The following is a 17,019-nucleotide window of genomic DNA, read 5'->3' on the forward strand; positions in this document are numbered from 1 at the left end:
TGCTTACTTTTCTAGAAAGTTTAATATACATCTGTGCGCTCGACCCTCAAAATTGTAACTGCGGGAGAAATGGAGGCTTCCTAATAAAAGCTTGCCCGGCACGCCGGACATTTAATACGAAAAGGGCATAGTCCAATGATACCACTAGGACTTCAATACAGAAGCTCAATATCCTTTGATTTGGATCAGACAGAAATAGCTGGACTGATATTTGCTTTGTACTGGGAACTAAAGCAGCGGTTGTGGTGTGTCTGGCTAGACATCTTGTGGCCTGGTTGCCGGAAACTGGAAGATTCGAAGATTGTAATTTTTTAAAATTTTTTACAATGCCATGAAATTTAGATGTAAAAGTAAAAGCACACGTATTAATAATCGCTACCTTATATCCCACCACTTCTTGCTGGTGCGCTGCTCATTGCTAATCGTGCTCGATAGAGAAATGATATCAAATTATAAATGTTACGAGACTTAAATTGTAGAGCACCAACGCATAATGTGCATGATAAAATTGATCAAAGGTTCAGTAAGTGCTTGCGGTCTTCATTTAATAAAATTTTGATAGCCCCTATGTGTTTACTAGTCAGACTGATATGTTGTAGCATATATATTCTCGTGATGCCTTAGTTAAATTCTCAATTTCTAGATGCCTGTCGTCGTTATGGACGTGAGTTCATTAGCGCATAAATGTGGAACTCTATTTTGGTGTAATATTCTCCCTGAAAGTCTAGATGCCCAAAGCGGCGTTTAATTGATTTTCTGTCTTCTTGTAAGATCTAACAGATAATAAAATGCTGATTGCTGTCATAGATATCGGATCTAACGCGGTTAGGTTTGTGGTCACTGACCAGACAGATTCAGATGCTGCTCGGAATTTACCTGTCGTATTTCAGGATCGGGCAAGGATATCTATATTTGATGCACTGGCTTCTTCAAAGGATAAGCGGATCTCGAGTTCTGTAATGTCGAAATTACGAGTCAGTATTGAACGATTTGACAAAATTTGTCGGTCGTTACGTGTGCCGGACGAGAACGTCACTGTGTTTGGTACTGAAGCCTCGAGAACTGCGTCAAATGCTCCAGAACTACTTAACATGATTCAAGACATAAATGCTCATTGGGACGTATCTCTTCTTTCCCCAAGGAAAGAAGCGACATATGGAGCGATGGGAATAGCTGCATCGTACTATGAGGTTAATGGCATTTTTATGGATCTTGGTGGCGGTAGCATTCAAATATCGTGGGTGTCAAGTGTAGGTGGGACGTTTCGAATGTCAGACTCAGCCGTATCTCTACCATTTGGCGCAGCAGCTCTGTCTCAAAGCATGCGAATGATGAAGATGAACGACTTACGGTCGCAGATAGCTTCTGCATTTCACAGCGCGTTTAAAACAATCAAGCTGCCTTTCCCACTCAAAGGCGCGAATCTGTATCTGTCTGGTGGCGGGTTTCGAGGACTTGGCTGTCTGGCTATGAGCGTATTGTCTGACGATGAGTACTATCCAGTTCCAATCATAAATGGGTATTGCTGTACGCTTCGAGATGTTGAAAAAGTTTCTCAGATGCAAGTGAATGACAAAATGAGTGACAAGCTTGAGGACGTGTTTCGGATATCCAAAAGACGCGCATCGCAACTTCCTGGAGTCTTGATTCTGACACAGGCGTTGATTCAGACCGCACCTAATTTAGGAAGCATTTATTTTTGTCAAGGTAAGATTCCGCTCATATCTGTACTACACATGTATCTGACACGTACAGGTGGTATAAAAGAAGGATTTCTGTATTCCCAGCTAGAAGATGACGTGCGACGAAAAGATCCGCTAGTGACATGTACTATCATTTCAGCGAAACCGGCATGCGCAAAGATTTTTGATTTGATGGTTTATGCAATGTCGTCGTTCACGCCCATGTACATATCTAAGCGGATTCTACCTGCGGCAGTAAACTTGTTATACTACCATTCGTCATACACGAAGGACGTGCAGGCAACCTCGGCGCTGACTATAGCGGTCTCTGGTGCTTTATCCGGTACGTTTGGCTTGTCACATGTCGACCGCGCACTGCTGGGCATCGTCCTATGCGAACGATGGGGCGGAGAAGTATTTGACGAGCGAGTGCTTGGACGGCTATGTGAGCTTGTAGTGAGTGAGACCAAGTCCGGCCAGGGACTAGCATACATGTTTTGGAGTTACTATATCTCGAAATTGAGTGCAGTCTTGGTGGATTTGTTTCCAGCCGGAGTGGTCGATGATCCTGGACGGGTCTCAATCAAGCTCCTCACTGACGAGCCGGACCTGGTCGTGGTCGAGCTGACGCTTGTCAAAGATGATCCTTTTGTCGTGTCGAGCTGGGACAGAATTGAGAGTTTAGAGAAAAAGGTGAACAAGTTTAAAAAGAAGTACAGTATCTCGAATGTACCTCGGATGCAATTTAAACTACATTTAGAATAGGATGCAATTTTTGGATAACAATGTACAATAGATATATTTATGATTCGGCAAGAGTAAAGTCGTATTTGCTAAACAACGCTTTAAATCGTTCAGCATCTTTTAATTCTTCTGCCTCGTCCTGTATACAACTTTTCCAATCGAAGCGATCTTGCAGATCAAGCACCGTTGCCATCACTTTTCTTCCAAACTGCAAATCAAATCTAACGTCGGACGGTAGCGGAATATGCAGCATGCGGTCGCCTTTTAAATACACTCTAAAGTAATCTCCTTCCTCGTCATCGTCCTTGTCGGCGTCAAACGTTCGCTCTTCTAGACTATATCCGTTCATTTTTGACGCCGTTTCAAACTCGTCTTTGACCAGTGGCAGTTTAGCATCTGGAACTGGGATAAGCTGGATATGGAAATGAATGCCACTGTGCCGGCTGATTTCGAATGCAACCGCAGTGTACCCAAACGTGGTGAGCATCGTTCCGATCCGGATCCGATACCGCAGCATTTCGGCTTTTGTTTTCTTCCTACTTTCCACGTCTGAGATTGCCGCCAATGTTGGACTGTGAGCAAATGGAATGATCAACACATGCGCCGGACATTCGAGCCCCACGGAACTAGGCTCAGACAGAGGACCCTTCGCAGTAGTCACATAGCTCTCCTCGCCAATCGAGACAATCAAATGCTGAGCCAAATTCGGATTCGACAAGCAGAAAAAACATGTCGACGGGTCAACCGCCTGACGTTGCTCTCTAGACTGCCGGCCTCCTCGCCGACCGCGACTACGACGATTGTCTCCGTGTGCGTGCCCTTCATGACGCCGTTTCGTGCTACTGCCATTGCCCCAGATCAAGCTGTCAGATTTGACAGTTTCCCGTGGTTGAGCTTGCAACTTCACGCCTTCGAGGTACGGGTTCGGCGTGGTGTTTGCGGGTAGTGGAGTAGGTATGAACGGAATTGAGAGGTTGAACGCGTAAAACCATTTTTGCTTCTCCGCATTCGCAAACGGTGCTAGTGAAATGAACCTTGTGGGGCGCTCGCCGCCAGCTCCAGAGACATTAATGTGTCCTTCGTTTTTGAAAGGTTCGCGTTCCCAAAATATTGGGCCAGGAACAAAATGGTATCGTGGCTGAAAAAGAAGTGCCGTATCACTGATTCGAGGCTCTTTTGTGACTGCCTTAATAGCAGCAGCCTTGGTCGTGCTTGCGGACAGCAAGTAGATATTTTCTGGCCAGTGATGTGTAACCAGAACATCTACTGCTCCGTCATTCATCTTGAGCTTTTCCAACTCGAGCAGCCCGCACGACCCACCAACTATTGCAATTTTCACACCCATTTTCGTAGTAATAATCCCTGAACTACCCACACAAGTAAAGTTTTTACAGATCTGACCATCCTTCTTCTTTACAAATGCAGTGATTCTTTCTGTCGAGTGATTTTTGTCAAAGTAAAAGTACGTCGGTATTGGCGGAGCCTGAAACGTGCCGTCAACAAGTGAGTCCACAACATCGTCAGGCGTCGAGCCCGTTAACGCGTCTCCGAGAAGTATAAACGCGTCGAATGGACCGGCCGCGGAGGAGTTGATTTGCGACGCTTTGGCGACAGCAGCAGCCATACCCATCCCACCTGGACTACCAAACACAAGGCTAAAATGTCAAAATAAATTCATTGTTTTATACCGGACTACTTACATTTTAGACGTCATATCGCGTCTGCCATTTATCAGAACATTAGCCAAGTACAGATACAATCTGGTCAAATCATATCACATGACCTTTGTAATACTTTCTTGGGGTTCGGGTTTGAATGTTGAAGCTGATGCCATCAGCTTCAATGCTAACCTTTCCGTCTTGATACCCTAGACCTTGAATTTGCAAGCAACATTATGGAGACCAAGTAGCTTTAATATTTAAATAGAAGCTTTTCTAGCATTTTAAAAAAGAGCCCAATTTCATAACAGTTAAGTTCAGATAGATGCTACGGCCAAAATTGCTTGAGGTTCGGACCAGTTCAGAACAAAAGCCTGAGCCAGTATAAAGTTTTTTATTGTCAGGATGATTCGGTGTCGGCAACGTTCGGAAGAAACAAAAAGCACAAATTACGTCGAATAATTTAACAAGAAAAAGCGCTGAAAAATGGAAAATTAGCTGATTTGGAAACAAGTAATTTCGAGCAAAGATCAATGAAAGAATTAGCGAAACCAATCCGTCAATTTGATGCGAAGACGATACGCTGTTCTCGTAAACACACATTGAAGTCAGGGAATTTGAGATGCCATGACATCGTTAATAGAGGGTTCTTGTCAGCTTAAAAAGTCTAATCTAGACCCGCGGACATATAAAGCCGGACTATATTCTCGCCGGTAAATCTGACTTCCCTTGAAAGGTACAAGACGCAATAAAAACACGATGACCAAACAATTTGCTGCTACATATCGCAAGTATGAACTGACAATTTCAAAATCGCAAATAGATCCAGTGCTAATCGGCATTCAGGCTTGGAAAGAGCGGTTTACGCGTGTCTGTCCCAATTTTGGGATGCATGAATTTTGGCTGTAAGACCGAATTTTTGTGAAGAGCGAGAGTTGAATGCTAATGCGCGATTGTAGCGTCGCAATAGGCTGATTTTGTGATGGATTCTGAAGAATCGCTCCCAATTTTGAAGAAAGCCTATGATCTAGGAGTGACTACTGTATGAACTCGAATCACTTTACGTAATGTACTGACAGAATAGTGGGACACAGCTAACACGTACTCGAATGGTGAATCGGAGCGTGTGATTGCTAAAGCAATCAAGACTTACAACCTTCACCGTGAGGAACTTGTGATTATGACAAAATGCTTCTTCTCGGTAAAGAAGGAAGGTGATAGTGCTACGTTTGGCTTTGCAGATCCCAACACAAAAGAGTATTGTAACACCATGGGATTATCTCGTGCTGCCATTTTCAACGCAGTCAATGATTCGCTGGAAAGACTCGAGATGGATTACATTGATGTTCTTCAAATTCACAGATAGGATCCCAACGTCGAGCCCGAAGAAGTCATGTGTGCTTTGAACGATCTTGTAAGATCCGGAAAAGTTAGATATATTGGTGCTTCTAGTATGTGGGCCTATCAGTTTGCTACTTATCAGCATGTTGCTGAGATGAATGGATGGACAAAGTTTGTGCCTATGCAGAACCTGTACAACGCTCTTTACCGTGAAGAAGAGCTCGAGGTGAATCCCTAATGTAACATGACTGGTGTTGGTCTCATCCCGTACTTTCCTCTTTGCTGTGGTGACCTCTGCCGACCATTGGACACGTCGACTGCGAGTGCTCGTTTGCAATTCATCAAACAGCTCAAATTCCAACGTCCTGTCGACTATCCAGCCGGTCAGGAAATTGTCAAGCGTATAGAGGGACTTGCAAAGAAACACGGCTGGACAATGACAGAGGTTGCGCTTGCATGGATCAACGAAAAGATTACGAGTCCAATTGTTGGTGCAAACTCAATCAAGCGCCTTGAAGACACTGTGCGGGCATCGAATTTGCAGTTGAGCGCAGACGAAGTTAGCTACATTTCTGAGCCATATGTTGCTCTGCCGATTACACGTTAATAGATTACTTGCTTGGGAGATACTCAAAAATGATTGTTCCGTGAAATATACACATTTGCCGTAGTCAGTAGAGCCGCATTAGCGCCGCATAATATGTGGCTCGACTCTTGCAGAGGCACTTCAACGAAGCTGTAGCACAATGCGATGAGCCAGTCCGTCTGAAAGATTGTAAATGGCAGGCCGATTGTCAGAACTGGTACACCGACGACTGACACCTGTCGAGAAGTTGGTTGCCTCAACACCACAACGAGGAGAAGTCACTTCTGCGGCTACGGCCTATTTGCAAGTCGGGCTTGCTCAGTGGACGGTTATTCTTGGATTAATTTTTGGTGGGTGTTGCTCAAATGTGTTTACACTAGAAGCCATAGTGAAGTACGTGTGATTGGTATCAGCAAGCCATTACTAATGTGAGATATAGCGAAGATCCGCATGCTGGTAAAGGTCAATTGAGTCGATGAAGAGAATAAGCTGTTGACCCGTTTATAGGCAATCTGATTACATTTGTTCAGTTTTTGTTTGTTGCAGTCGAAGGATACATTCATTTCTTTACGCTGTCACGGCCACCAATATTTCTGCCAAAGCCTTCTGTTCCAATCACACGGTACGCGGTTATTGTGACTATGTTTTTTCTAGTCTCGGTGTTGAACAATTATGTGTGGAAGTATCACATTTCAGTACCAGTGCATATTATTTTTCGGTCGGGCGGCACTGTCATCACGCTGATTGTTGGCGCGATTGTTGGCAAGCGGTACTCAAAAGCGCAGGTGGTCAGTGTGGTCTTCCTAACGATTGGTGTTATAACAGCAACTTTGTTCGATTCCAAAAGGAAGGTTTGTTGCAAACGGTTGTTGAGGTATGACTGTTCTGATGAGGGCAGGAACCCGAGTCGGAAGTGGCAATTACAGAGGCGGAATTTGTGATTGGGTTAGCTATTTTACTGGTCGCCCAGATATTGTCTGCCGTAATGAGTCAATTAACTGAGAGTACGTATAAGAAGTACGGTAATCACTGGAGGGAGAACTTGTTTTACATGGTATGCCGGTAAAGTCTAATTTTGTGCCTAATTAACCACGACAGCATTTCCTTACACTCCCATTTTTTACTCCAGTCTGGCGGTCGATAGTAGACGAGTTTCACAATCTCCCTCGGTCGTCACAATTGGATTTGGTGCCTGCACCGATGGCAGCATTTTTACCGCAAATTACGGTGCCGCAAAACTTGTTCTACTTGTTCCTGAACGCGGCTACACAGTACGTGTGCGTTCGCGGCGTGAACAATCTGGCCGGTACTTTTACGGCGGTGACCGTTGCAATTGTGCTGAATGTGCGCAAGTGTGTTAGTTTGTTGCTTTCAATTTACTTGTTTGGCAACCGACTCTCATCTGGGACCTGTTTCGGAGCGCTGCTGGTATTTTCCAGCGCCGCATGGTATAGCATCGAAAGCTCTAGGCTGCGGGAAGTACAGGAAAAAAAATCTATATAGAGCAAAGTGATCTGTCATGTAGCATACATTGAATCTATCGTGGTAAAATATTAAGGACAGTTCAATAGACTGACATCCCATTCTTGAAATTTTCGTAGAACCGGCAAAAGGTTGTTGTTTCGGACCTGTAAAGTATCCAAAAGCGATGTCGCAAGTGAGCGCGGAAGTTCGAGCGTTTCGACCGGTGTCGTGTCGTTCAATGTGGATTTAGATGTTGTGTAGTATACCTTGAGTGCCCGTATGGGTATGGTTGTGTTTGAGTCTGTGTACGAGATGTCTGTGTTGAACACCCAAAGCTTAAACGTTAATATATATTTAAACGTATACTTATTCACTTACGTAATATAGTTCAGCTTTTGTTATAATGTCAGTGACAGCAAACTGATAGATTGAATGAAAATCAATAATATTCAGAAGCATATGCGCTACGTAGACCTGTATGTCGTGATTAATATACTGTGGATCTGCATCTGACTTTATTGTCAGATTCCACTTGTCGAGCTTCACAATCTCTGGAGTCTCACATGTACCGAGCACGGCGTTACAGATACTGCATTGAACTATGTTCTATATATAGTTAGTGTGATCCTGTCGCATAAGAGACACATCAAATTGGCACAGAAGTGTCTGTTGAATGCGAGAGTGGATAAACTGATTGCCCTAGAAAAGATTGCAGCAGGTTTAACCCAGGCGAAATAGTCGGGTACAAACCGCAACAACTCTTTGTGTAGACTTCAGAACAGGTCAATCTTGGGTTTTTGTATCGGTGAATAGAACGTAGGATCAAGCGTTCTATTACCTTCTTTGAACCCTGTAATACACACTGAATACTTTAAAAATTGACATACCTCTTTGATTGTGCAGTTTATATCTGATGCCAATGCAGTTATGTAACTTAAGCCGACAAGTACGAGCAATGACCTTGGCACCAACTGGGTTTTAGGCACTGGATCTGAATATCCATGTTCATGTTCATGACCGTGATTGTGTCCTGGTTTATGACAATGCCAGTAGTCAAGCATTTCCTGCCATCTTTCTGACGGAAGATCAAGAAACTTGACCATCTGCTTAATGAGCGGTGATTTGCATGCATTACACCACACATTTCCCGAACTTGAGAGGTCCGTAGCACTAAGTGGGACGACCCTGGCCGGCCGGTCGCTTCTGTCAGCCTTTAACCTCGCAGTCAATGTCTGAGTAGGTTTGTCAAACTGGCATACTCTGACACAAGAAATAGGGGCATCTTTCGTCAATTCTCCGGGCAAGTCAACGATGATGTGCTCGCTGCCAGCGGTTTGCTTGAAATAAAGACTTGTCGGGCTGAGAACAGTTAGATGACTCGGATTCTCAAACATAGGCGCAGCAGTGATTGCCATTTGCGCTACATGAGGCATGAGTTCGACGAAGAAAGTCGGCTGATGTTGGGGATATACGACGGTCATTCGGATTTTGATTTGAGTGCAAGAAAGAAAGAGCGACCGGCACCGAATATAAACTATAGTCGTGTCGCAACACCGAGCCCGAGAGCCCTTTTTTTTTTTTTTACAGGCGGGACTGAGATGCAGATTCGCTTAGAAGGGAAGGGGGATTGGTGACATCATGCACTATGAGTTGAGCCGCTTTAATAAAATGCCACGAGACTTCGAATCTTGAATTGTGTTCAATGAGGTCAGCATCAAATAGATCTCTGTTTTGGTTCATTTGTCGTCGGAATTATACCGTAAAAATGGGAAACGCACTATCATTCAGATCAAACACAGAGACAACTTTACCTGGGCATAAATCAGTTCATGATGTTGAAGCGACACGAAAAGTACAGCAATTGATCAGAGCAAATCATGCCACTTATGCTGTTTTATACCATAACAGAATATTTCATAATCACATGCCACATGTTAGTTTGTTTTGATTTATTTATGACGAAGTTTCTGATCTGGGTGGTAGTTGTTGGGATCTGCTTATTTGCTTGGGGCAAACGCGACCCAACTAGTTGAACTATACGAGTCGGAATCACAAGAATTGGATAAATGGGAAGAAGATTCGCCTGATGAAGTGACAGAAGACGATTGGCGGAATTTTTATGGCCACAAAGAGTAAGAGTGTGGTTGGAAAGGGCGACATGATGCTGAATAGTATAGATATCAACGAGGATACAGGGATTATTTTGACGATGAAGTCGTGAGAGCAAGCTATGACTGGAAAAAAATTGTCATGAGGTATTTATTAAAGGATAACACTAAGTTGTTGAACGGTTTGGTTTGTGGAGGTAAGTGCGATGTAGTTCATAGAATCATCTAATTTGATGATAGTATTGCATCCACTTATTCATATGGCTGTAAGTTACTCTTGTTTATTTCTAGTCAATATTAAGCAGTAGTACGCGTTTGAACTCGACAGTGCAGAAATAGCTACGGAAGGTACGTTTCTTTGTGTAATAAAGCACACCGACTGAATTAACAGCTCTCACAATGGCCGCGACGAACTATACTCCATATGCCAAATTTGTCGATGAATATGTCAGCAAATACGAAGGGTTGACTCATCCGTCGACTACAAAATACCTCGAAAAAGATCCGATTGCTATTTTGCATTCAATCCGAGATGACGACGATTTCAATCGACTTGATATCAAAAACGCAAACATTATTAATTTGTCAAAATTGTTTTCTGATTTTGAGCAAGAGCTTCCGCGTTTCATTTACCGGCTCGACATTTCTGGTGGTAAGTCAATTGTTTATAAAGAATATATAAACATAGTTGATTTGGCAGATCTTAACAATGTTATGCACAAACTGTTCCATACCGCATCTTTACTACTAACCGCAACTCACAAAACCGGTGATTATCAGTTTGATTTTGCATTGCTACACGCCTTGACTGGTGCTCACGCTGCTTTTGTCCTTCTACCGCACTTCACACAGCGACACCGGGTATCCGTCATTGCTTCACTTTGGATTTACATTGTAGCAAGCTACATTAACATGCAGCGGCCTTCAATTGACGTGCAAAGGGTTTTGAACTACAACGGAGTAGCAGAAGAAAGTCGGAATTGGGAATATGTGGTGAACCTTGCACTTAATGGAGACATGAAAGATGACGCTCATTACATAAAAGGTAAGTTCGCGGCGTTGAGATGAATTCTGCTAAGTTTCGCAGCAATACGCGCACTCAAGACACTTGACGATACGTACCACGATGACATTTATCTCAAGCAAGCACTTCTATTTGCTACTGAAGCACATTCGGACTGGGTGTTTGGAACTCAAGACGGTAAGTTATATGGCTGTGCTTGAATATACTCTGATTGCGTTTAGAAACAAAAACACTTGACATCAAAGTTTTGTAACCTCGTGCCATAATCTAAGCTCACGTCGCTCATTATTTTTATTAAGCGCTTGAAAACAAAGCTGTTGTAGATATCTACGAGAAAGTGTTTCGGAATTTTTTTTATTAACCCGTGCTGTACAAACTATGACATTCGTATGATTAATCTATCCAAGATCCTTTATTTAGCTGCGTTGAAGAGCTTCTCGACCTCACTGACGCTCTGAGTCAGGTACTGCTGCTGGAACTTGGGGGTGCTAATCTCACGCTGAATCTTAGCGATGACAGCCTCAGCAAGCTGCTTCTGCTCACGCTGGCGAACAGATGCCTCGTAACGGACCCAGGAGTCGAGAACGGACTTGGCTTCTTGGGTGAACTCAACAGTCTGTTTGAGCTCGAAAGCCTTGGACTCGAGCACGGCAGTTTCCTTGGAGATTTCGAATAAAGCCTTTGTGGTGTCGACGACGTCCTTCAACTGACCGACGGACTCGATGCGCTCCTTGATGGCTGCAGTGTGCTCGACACGCGACTTGTTCAAGGTGGCCTTGATGTTGGCGATGTAGCCGTTAGCCCATTCGGTGTAAGCTGGGGCACCAATCTTTGAGATCATGAAGATGAAAGCAGAGAAGACGGCAAGCATGCAAGTTTCCTCGTTGACAATGTAGAGCTCGTTCGAGATGGCGTAGACAGCGGATAGAGCACCAGTAGCAAGCAAACCGGTCTTCGACAACGCGTTCTCGGGCAATGAGCTGATGAGAGACGCGGCTTTAGTCTTGGGCTCGGGGTTGGTAGCGTATCCATTGGCTAGTATACTATTTATTTGAGTTAGAATTCCGTGATTGGTTTGAATATTTGCACACTTGATTCCAGCAACACAATTCACAATTCATCAACACATTCTGAAATTTGTGTTGCATAATAGCATGATTGCTAAACTAAGCTGCAATTAAAAAGAAATATACATACGGAGCCAATCGCTGTGTTGCGACCGTAGGACGGAGAAGCAGAGCGCTCGCAGGACGAACGATGACTAGAAATCAGTGAGTAAACAGCACAATTATGTCATTGATCGGAAGCACATACATCGAGAAGAACGGACACCAAAAGCAGAACTCATTTTTGTTGAATTGCGGAGAAGAAGTCTTAAGATAGAAGCCCTTGAATTTGTCGAGATGCGACGTCCGGGACGGTGAACTCCCGAGAATTTTCTGATTGGGTGAATTGGAGTAGTCAGCACACAACATATATCTGACTAAGCTTTAAACTCTAAACTCCCATCCTGAATTCCTCAAAAAAAAAAAAAATTTGAGCTCGACAGAAACAATCAAAATCAGGAAAAAATGCCGGCGAGTACGGGATCAGTGAAGAAAAGAACTCTGTCTATTAAGTTGACGGCATCGAAGAAGAGTAAAAACAATGTAGAAAGCTCTGGTCAAAAAGGGCCAGAGCCTACACCAGAAATCATCTTGAAGCTTGAGCAAGAGATTGCTAGCTCTATTGAGAAGCACAATAACCTTGTGTATTTAATACAGTATATGAATGTATGTTGCGCTTATCTACTGTGATTTCGGATTTAATGTGTGCAGAATGAGGACCCACAAGTTGCAATGCTGGCTGCGACATCACTGTTCAGATCGTTTGCAAAGATGCTGGCTTCGAATCTGTTGATGAAGCCAAAATCCTCGAGTGCAGGCTCACCGCAGGAGATATTTACGTTGTGGTTACGGGAAAGATATAAAAGTTTCAAGACAAAGTTGGTGGAAATGCTGAACAATGCTGAAGGAGAAGTAGCTGTAGGTTTAATCGATAAAGAATATACGGAGCAGGACTGATTCGACAGATGACTGCGTTGACAATTTTGTTGCGACTAGTCAAGGCAGATGGTTCACATCTTGCACCAAACAAGGGAGAATACTATTTCCCAAAAATCCTGTTTAAGAGAGTACTTAACGAACTCCTGAATCAGCCTGAAAGCTCGCTGCTGCTGGAATTTGTCGATAGTTACGTTAACAAATACGATGACATTCGATATTACTACTTGCATTTTTTGGGGTATGTTGTCTTTCATTAAATTCTACGTTTCATGGTGCTGATATGCTAGAATCATTGGCAATGAAACCGACCTGTCAGGTGACGACCGGAGCCGGCTCACGGCAAATATTTTATCTGGTCTTTACGCGGTAGATAGCTATCCAGCCCAAGAAGAAGACTTAAACGAATTTTGGGTAGAATTACCGAAAGTTACTAAGCAGCCGGTCACCAAGTTAGCTGCCCAGAAAGCCGCGTTTCAAGACGCATGGCTCGGTGTGCTCAAAGCTCCACTGACTACAGAGCAGTACAAATACGTTTTGCAAATTATGCACAAGAAGATTGTGCCAAACATTGTCAAACCTTTGTCGTTAATGGACTTCATAACCGATTCGTATGATGCTGGTACGCTTACTGAAATGATTTTAATGCAACATTCTGACTCTTATTAGGCGCGTCTGTGTCACTGCTGGCTTTAAACGCTTTGTTTGTGCTCATGCAGAAATATAATGTCAATTATCCAAACTTTTACGACAAGTTGTACGCCCTTTTAGACCGTAATGTCATGCATGTCAAGTACCGATCTCGATTTTTCCGACTACTTGACCTCTTTCTATCGTCAAGGTAATGTGGTACATGTCCTAATTAAGTTATTTACTAAATTCATAGTCATTTGCCAGCCCAACTTGTGGCGTCCTTCATCAAGCGACTGTCTCGACTAGCAATCTCATCCCCTCCATCTGCAATCGTCATCATAGTCCCGTTTATTTACAACCTCCTCAAACGCCACGTGACATGCAACGTGCTTCTCCAGCGCACCAATTTAGCGGACGAAGAACTCGCCAAGTTTGGCCTTAACGATCCGTTCGACGATCAAGAACCAGATCCGCTTAAGACCGGCGCGCTCGACAGTTCACTGTGGGAGCTCGCAACACTGCAGTCACATTACCACCCCAACGTGGCCACACTCGCCAAAATCATGTCGGAACCATTCACAAAACCGACGTACAATATTGAGGATTTCATGGACCATTCGTACGGTACCATGCTTGATGCCGAGTTCTCCAAGAACATCAGGAATACACCGGCGCTCGAGTTTGAGCTCGCAAAAACAGTGTTTGAATCTGGAGACCCAAATCAACCGGCATATCTCGCAGGATGGAGTTTGTGTTGATATATTTACAAAGTAATCATAATGCAACACCTTAAAACGATTCAACTGAGCTGTCTAACCACCTGATTGCATGGACTGAATGCTCAAATGTCCACATCGTGATTGCACTGGTCGGGGCTGCTTTCAGTAAAGAAACCCATAGTCCGCGGTACAGTCCCCTGACTCCTTCATGTGCAAAAATCTTAATGGCAGATCGAGTCACGGACTTGGGATACGTAGGTATGTCTTTCAAAATGTACGAGCTCCTAGTCGGCCCCTGGATCTGCATGCGTTTGCGGATCACGTCAAGTGGAAAAACTCCAGTTTTGCTAATTACACCCGCAATCATACCTGCAATAGCTTCGACCGAACCAAAAGTTCTGATATCAAAATTATCAGCCGCTGACTCGACTCCCGTCTTGATTATAGAGTACGACGCAAAAAACAAGCCCATGTATGGCGCAATTTGGCTGAGCGCTGGTCTAAGACCTTGGAAAAACCCTGAAATGCCTTCGTCGACGTATATTTGCCGAATGCTTGAACGCAGCGACGGATACACCGTCTGTGCTGGAGTGCTGCCTTGTGCTGCAAATCGAGTCCGCAGAAGGTCGAGCGGGTATGTGACCGTGGTTGCCGCGGCACCTGAGACTGCGCCGGAAATAAAGTACTGGACACTAGGAGAGACAATGTCCGGTGCGTATGTGGTAAAGAGCATATTGGTTTGATGTAATGCAGTGAATTGCAATGCTCCGTAGATTACGTATAGCAACTCTGCCGGCAGATTACCTTTCCATAAGCTCTAACATTGTTACTCATCAGTATTTTCACAAAGCGTGCACTACTTACGGTCAGGCCTTCCTCTCTGTAAATCTTTATCATTGACGAGACCATTCCGTTATAAACTGGCTTCGGAGGTAGACTAGTCCCAGCTTTAACATAAGGAGATATCTGTAACTGCTGTCTTATTTTAACCACGTCCATCGGTGCGACCCAGAATCTATATACCAATCAGCACCTGTCGTTGTGCGGAACTCATCTTTTTCACCTAGACACTAGCCCAGCAATACCACCGCAGATCACCGACTCGCGGTTTGTGATGTCTGCCGTTGTGGACGTAAAGTCCGATTTAGACGAGTTATAAGATTCTGTAGTATTACTCATTAATCCACACTATAATTACTTCATCTGCACAGTGGACCGATTTCTCATTGTCCCTTGACTTGACAGCCGCGAACACTTTTCAGGGCGAGAGACATCCGCGTTATTTGAGCCGCACTTCATGCGAGAAGCCCCTGAATCTCTTTGCTAACTGATCTACGCTTTGAAGGCTGGCTTGATTTGTTTGATTTGCTGTGTATGTTGTACTAATTCCATTGCCAGCTGATATTGTAAGCAACAGTTAAATTGAGTAACTGTCAGTAGTGTTAGAGTTAGATTTGAAGCAATGGAAGGTTGGCGTCCTTGATTCCCACAATATGATAGTATATTGGTCTGTAGTAACTGGCTTATGCTTGTGTTTTGCAGTCTTGTTGTGGCATTTTTGTATCGTCGCTATTTACGTAGTGCGACTAAATTGTGGGTACTTCATCGTGCCCTTGTCGTACGCTAAACCGTATAATGAAGCTCGAAGGCTTGATGAACTTTTTCCTTCAAACTTTGGTTGAGCGAGAACATTTGCTCTACGCTAGGCGAACTGCATTTCAGTGCCCTTCCAATCAACAAAAAGCATTTGATTTAACCGTGGACGGTATATAACCGTCGCCTTTGCAAATGCTGCTATCGATTACCTTGGGCATCAATGGCCAGCTCTTGTAGTTCAGCCAGACCAGATTGCCCACGTGAAAACCCAAACAAGAAGTAGAAAAACAAGTCAATTTTGGAAATACTCAATATGGTCTGATCAAAACCACTAAAGGTACTCCAAAAAACTGGTTTCTTTGTTCATACTAGCAGCAGGAGATTTTAAGATCACGTGAAAGTAAATTGCTGACTCAGAAAATACTAAATGTGACTCAGCAAGTGATAATTTGTTAAGCAACACTGACTAAGTTATTGCATAAGATTTCTGCACGGCGTGGCCAAGCGCGCGCTTGGGAATGTCAGTTGCGGCCATACCTGGTAGAAAACATAGTTCCCCGTTCGATCAACACCAATTAACCTGCCATGGGCCTACTCAGTACTGCGGTGGGAGACCACGCTGGAATCGTAGGTGCTGCAATTACATTATTTTTTGCGTGCCAGAATGCTAGTTTTTCTGGTTGAAGGGACTGTGGTAAACGGTGATAAACACGCCGTAGATGTTTGCGGTACGCGTTCATGGGTGTGCCCGATTTGTAAACAAAGAGTTGTGCTGCGTCAACTTGCGTTACCCATGTTAACATAAACATTTCGCGGTAGACAAAGATTTCATCCACATACACACAGTGATATGAATACATTTTCTGGCTAAATTTACATGTATTTTGAGCAAACAGGTACTGCTGTTACATGCTGCGAGTTTAATAAAACGGGCAATAACAGCTATATATATATCTGGAGCGACAACTCATTTTATTTTCAAAGGCTGTAATTTTGTATGCTTCAGTATGGTTAATTAGTAAAAGCTTATTTCACTCGGTTTGTTCAATACATTCTTGTATTCAACAGTGATATCAGTTACAGCAAAAGGAAATCGGATCAAACAAATATCAAATCCCGGTGACCAACGTCTCATTATTTCATCACACAAGCGACCTGATTTTTTGATCCTTACCTAGCCAGAATTTAAAAGGTCTAGCTTATCCCCCCGTTTTCCAGTTCGCATTTCTGTGGTATCTAATCAAGACACCTTCGAGTTAGCACCATACCCACTCCTGAACGCTATCCCCCATCCAAATTTCTCACAGCCGGCAATGTTTACAGTGTTGTCAGTTGCAGTCAATTGTCAACAGCCAAACAAGCGAACGCATCAACAGAGCATACGTATACAAAAACTTAGTAACAGAACCAACAAGTAAAAAA

The 17,019-nt window shown here is 43.7% G+C and overlaps 9 protein-coding genes across 9 annotated transcripts; 5 read left to right on the forward strand and 4 right to left on the reverse strand.

The window, feature by feature from the left end:
- The first annotated feature begins 731 nt into the window (after positions 1 to 731).
- Positions 732 to 2,496, forward strand: V1512DRAFT_227458 (Ppx/GppA phosphatase family-domain-containing protein). The gene is made up of 2 exons (XM_066913875.1): positions 732 to 1,707; positions 1,756 to 2,496. Exons 1-2 carry the CDS (start codon positions 789 to 791, stop codon positions 2,445 to 2,447), a joined length of 1,611 nt encoding a protein of 536 aa, XP_066770642.1. The 5' UTR covers positions 732 to 788; the 3' UTR covers positions 2,448 to 2,496.
- Positions 2,445 to 4,434, reverse strand: V1512DRAFT_265024 (CwfJ C-terminus 1-domain-containing protein-like protein). The gene is made up of 2 exons (XM_066916811.1): positions 4,127 to 4,434; positions 2,445 to 4,081 (listed from the first exon to the last, which is right to left on the reverse strand). The coding sequence occupies exons 1-2, from the start codon at positions 4,138 to 4,140 to the stop codon at positions 2,485 to 2,487; spliced, it is 1,611 nt and encodes a 536-aa protein (XP_066770643.1). The 5' UTR covers positions 4,141 to 4,434; the 3' UTR covers positions 2,445 to 2,484.
- A 632-nt stretch (positions 4,435 to 5,066) lies between these two features.
- Positions 5,067 to 6,032, forward strand: V1512DRAFT_248688 (NADP-dependent oxidoreductase domain-containing protein; the record flags this gene model as incomplete). Its single annotated transcript, XM_066914567.1, has 4 exons — positions 5,067 to 5,126; positions 5,169 to 5,429; positions 5,451 to 5,651; positions 5,775 to 6,032. 4 exons carry the CDS (start codon positions 5,067 to 5,069, stop codon positions 6,030 to 6,032), a joined length of 780 nt encoding a protein of 259 aa, XP_066770644.1.
- Positions 6,033 to 6,204: 172 nt separating this feature from the next.
- On the forward strand, positions 6,205 to 7,514 carry V1512DRAFT_209805 (UAA transporter; the record flags this gene model as incomplete). The annotated part of the gene is made up of 5 exons (XM_066913481.1): positions 6,205 to 6,404; positions 6,451 to 6,467; positions 6,519 to 6,862; positions 6,910 to 7,065; positions 7,110 to 7,514. The coding sequence occupies 5 exons, from the start codon at positions 6,205 to 6,207 to the stop codon at positions 7,512 to 7,514; spliced, it is 1,122 nt and encodes a 373-aa protein (XP_066770645.1).
- A 202-nt stretch (positions 7,515 to 7,716) lies between these two features.
- On the reverse strand, positions 7,717 to 9,066 carry V1512DRAFT_38461 (HECT-like ubiquitin-conjugating enzyme-binding-domain-containing protein). The gene is made up of 4 exons (XM_066918360.1): positions 8,363 to 9,066; positions 8,039 to 8,081; positions 7,854 to 7,988; positions 7,717 to 7,810 (listed from the first exon to the last, which is right to left on the reverse strand). Exons 1-3 carry the CDS (start codon positions 8,954 to 8,956, stop codon positions 7,963 to 7,965), a joined length of 663 nt encoding a protein of 220 aa, XP_066770646.1. The 5' UTR covers positions 8,957 to 9,066; the 3' UTR covers positions 7,717 to 7,810; positions 7,854 to 7,962.
- Positions 9,067 to 9,240: 174 nt separating this feature from the next.
- V1512DRAFT_248691 (uncharacterized protein) lies at positions 9,241 to 10,860 on the forward strand (the record flags this gene model as incomplete). The annotated part of the gene is made up of 9 exons (XM_066914568.1): positions 9,241 to 9,408; positions 9,459 to 9,607; positions 9,653 to 9,780; positions 9,824 to 9,849; positions 9,892 to 9,931; positions 9,975 to 10,235; positions 10,284 to 10,628; positions 10,671 to 10,784; positions 10,829 to 10,860. The coding sequence occupies 9 exons, from the start codon at positions 9,241 to 9,243 to the stop codon at positions 10,858 to 10,860; spliced, it is 1,263 nt and encodes a 420-aa protein (XP_066770647.1).
- An 88-nt stretch (positions 10,861 to 10,948) lies between these two features.
- On the reverse strand, positions 10,949 to 11,999 carry V1512DRAFT_240862 (ATP4 subunit B of the stator stalk of mitochondrial F1F0 ATP synthase-like protein). Its single transcript, XM_066914240.1, has 3 exons — positions 11,922 to 11,999; positions 11,805 to 11,868; positions 10,949 to 11,650 (listed from the first exon to the last, which is right to left on the reverse strand). Exons 1-3 carry the CDS (start codon positions 11,953 to 11,955, stop codon positions 11,020 to 11,022), a joined length of 729 nt encoding a protein of 242 aa, XP_066770648.1. The 5' UTR covers positions 11,956 to 11,999; the 3' UTR covers positions 10,949 to 11,019.
- Positions 12,000 to 12,141: 142 nt separating this feature from the next.
- On the forward strand, positions 12,142 to 14,134 carry V1512DRAFT_265044 (CBF/Mak21 family-domain-containing protein). Its single transcript, XM_066916812.1, has 6 exons — positions 12,142 to 12,379; positions 12,425 to 12,631; positions 12,679 to 12,890; positions 12,940 to 13,271; positions 13,319 to 13,490; positions 13,536 to 14,134. The coding sequence occupies exons 1-6, from the start codon at positions 12,179 to 12,181 to the stop codon at positions 14,038 to 14,040; spliced, it is 1,629 nt and encodes a 542-aa protein (XP_066770649.1). The 5' UTR covers positions 12,142 to 12,178; the 3' UTR covers positions 14,041 to 14,134.
- On the reverse strand, positions 14,056 to 15,337 carry V1512DRAFT_38233 (mitochondrial carrier domain-containing protein). Its single transcript, XM_066918359.1, has 3 exons — positions 15,065 to 15,337; positions 14,866 to 15,016; positions 14,056 to 14,818 (listed from the first exon to the last, which is right to left on the reverse strand). The coding sequence occupies exons 1-3, from the start codon at positions 15,178 to 15,180 to the stop codon at positions 14,072 to 14,074; spliced, it is 1,014 nt and encodes a 337-aa protein (XP_066770650.1). The 5' UTR covers positions 15,181 to 15,337; the 3' UTR covers positions 14,056 to 14,071.
- Between the last annotated feature and the right edge of the window lie 1,682 nt (positions 15,338 to 17,019).

The sequence above is a fragment of the Lipomyces arxii genome (genome assembly GCF_038497795.1).
Source record: "Lipomyces arxii strain Phaff 12-163 unplaced genomic scaffold V1512scaffold_12, whole genome shotgun sequence".
NCBI lineage: Eukaryota > Fungi > Ascomycota > Lipomycetes > Lipomycetales > Lipomycetaceae > Lipomyces > Lipomyces arxii.

Bases quoted from the DNA above. Each gene is read 5' to 3' on its own strand.
- V1512DRAFT_227458 (XM_066913875.1), top strand. From the start codon at position 789: ATGCTGATTGCTGTCATAGATATCGGATCTAACGCGGTTAGGTTTGTG. The intron at 1,708-1,755 runs GTAAGATTCCGC...TGACACGTACAG, and splicing joins AAGCATTTATTTTTGTCAAG to GTGGTATAAAAGAAGGATTT.
- V1512DRAFT_38461 (XM_066918360.1), bottom strand. From the start codon at position 8,956: ATGACCGTCGTATATCCCCAACATCAGCCGACTTTCTTCGTCGAACTC. The intron at 8,082-8,362 runs GTATGTCAATTT...AACTATATATAG, and splicing joins TAAACTGCACAATCAAAGAG to AACATAGTTCAATGCAGTAT. The intron at 7,989-8,038 runs GTGAGACTCCAG...CTGACAATAAAG, and splicing joins TAACGCCGTGCTCGGTACAT to TCAGATGCAGATCCACAGTA.
- V1512DRAFT_240862 (XM_066914240.1), bottom strand. From the start codon at position 11,955: ATGAGTTCTGCTTTTGGTGTCCGTTCTTCTCGAT. The intron at 11,869-11,921 runs GTATGTGCTTCC...ACTGATTTCTAG, and splicing joins TGGTGTCCGTTCTTCTCGAT to TCATCGTTCGTCCTGCGAGC. The intron at 11,651-11,804 runs GTATGTATATTT...TCAAATAAATAG, and splicing joins GCAACACAGCGATTGGCTCC to TATACTAGCCAATGGATACG.
- V1512DRAFT_265044 (XM_066916812.1), top strand. From the start codon at position 12,179: ATGCCGGCGAGTACGGGATCAGTGAAGAAAAGAACTCTGTCTATTAAG. The intron at 13,272-13,318 runs GTACGCTTACTG...GACTCTTATTAG, and splicing joins AACCGATTCGTATGATGCTG to GCGCGTCTGTGTCACTGCTG. The intron at 13,491-13,535 runs GTAATGTGGTAC...CTAAATTCATAG, and splicing joins GACCTCTTTCTATCGTCAAG to TCATTTGCCAGCCCAACTTG.
- V1512DRAFT_38233 (XM_066918359.1), bottom strand. From the start codon at position 15,180: ATGAGTAATACTACAGAATCTTATAACTCGTCTAAATCGGACTTTACG. The intron at 15,017-15,064 runs GTGAAAAAGATG...ATTGGTATATAG, and splicing joins ATTGCTGGGCTAGTGTCTAG to ATTCTGGGTCGCACCGATGG. The intron at 14,819-14,865 runs GTAAGTAGTGCA...TAACAATGTTAG, and splicing joins ACAGAGAGGAAGGCCTGACC to AGCTTATGGAAAGGTAATCT.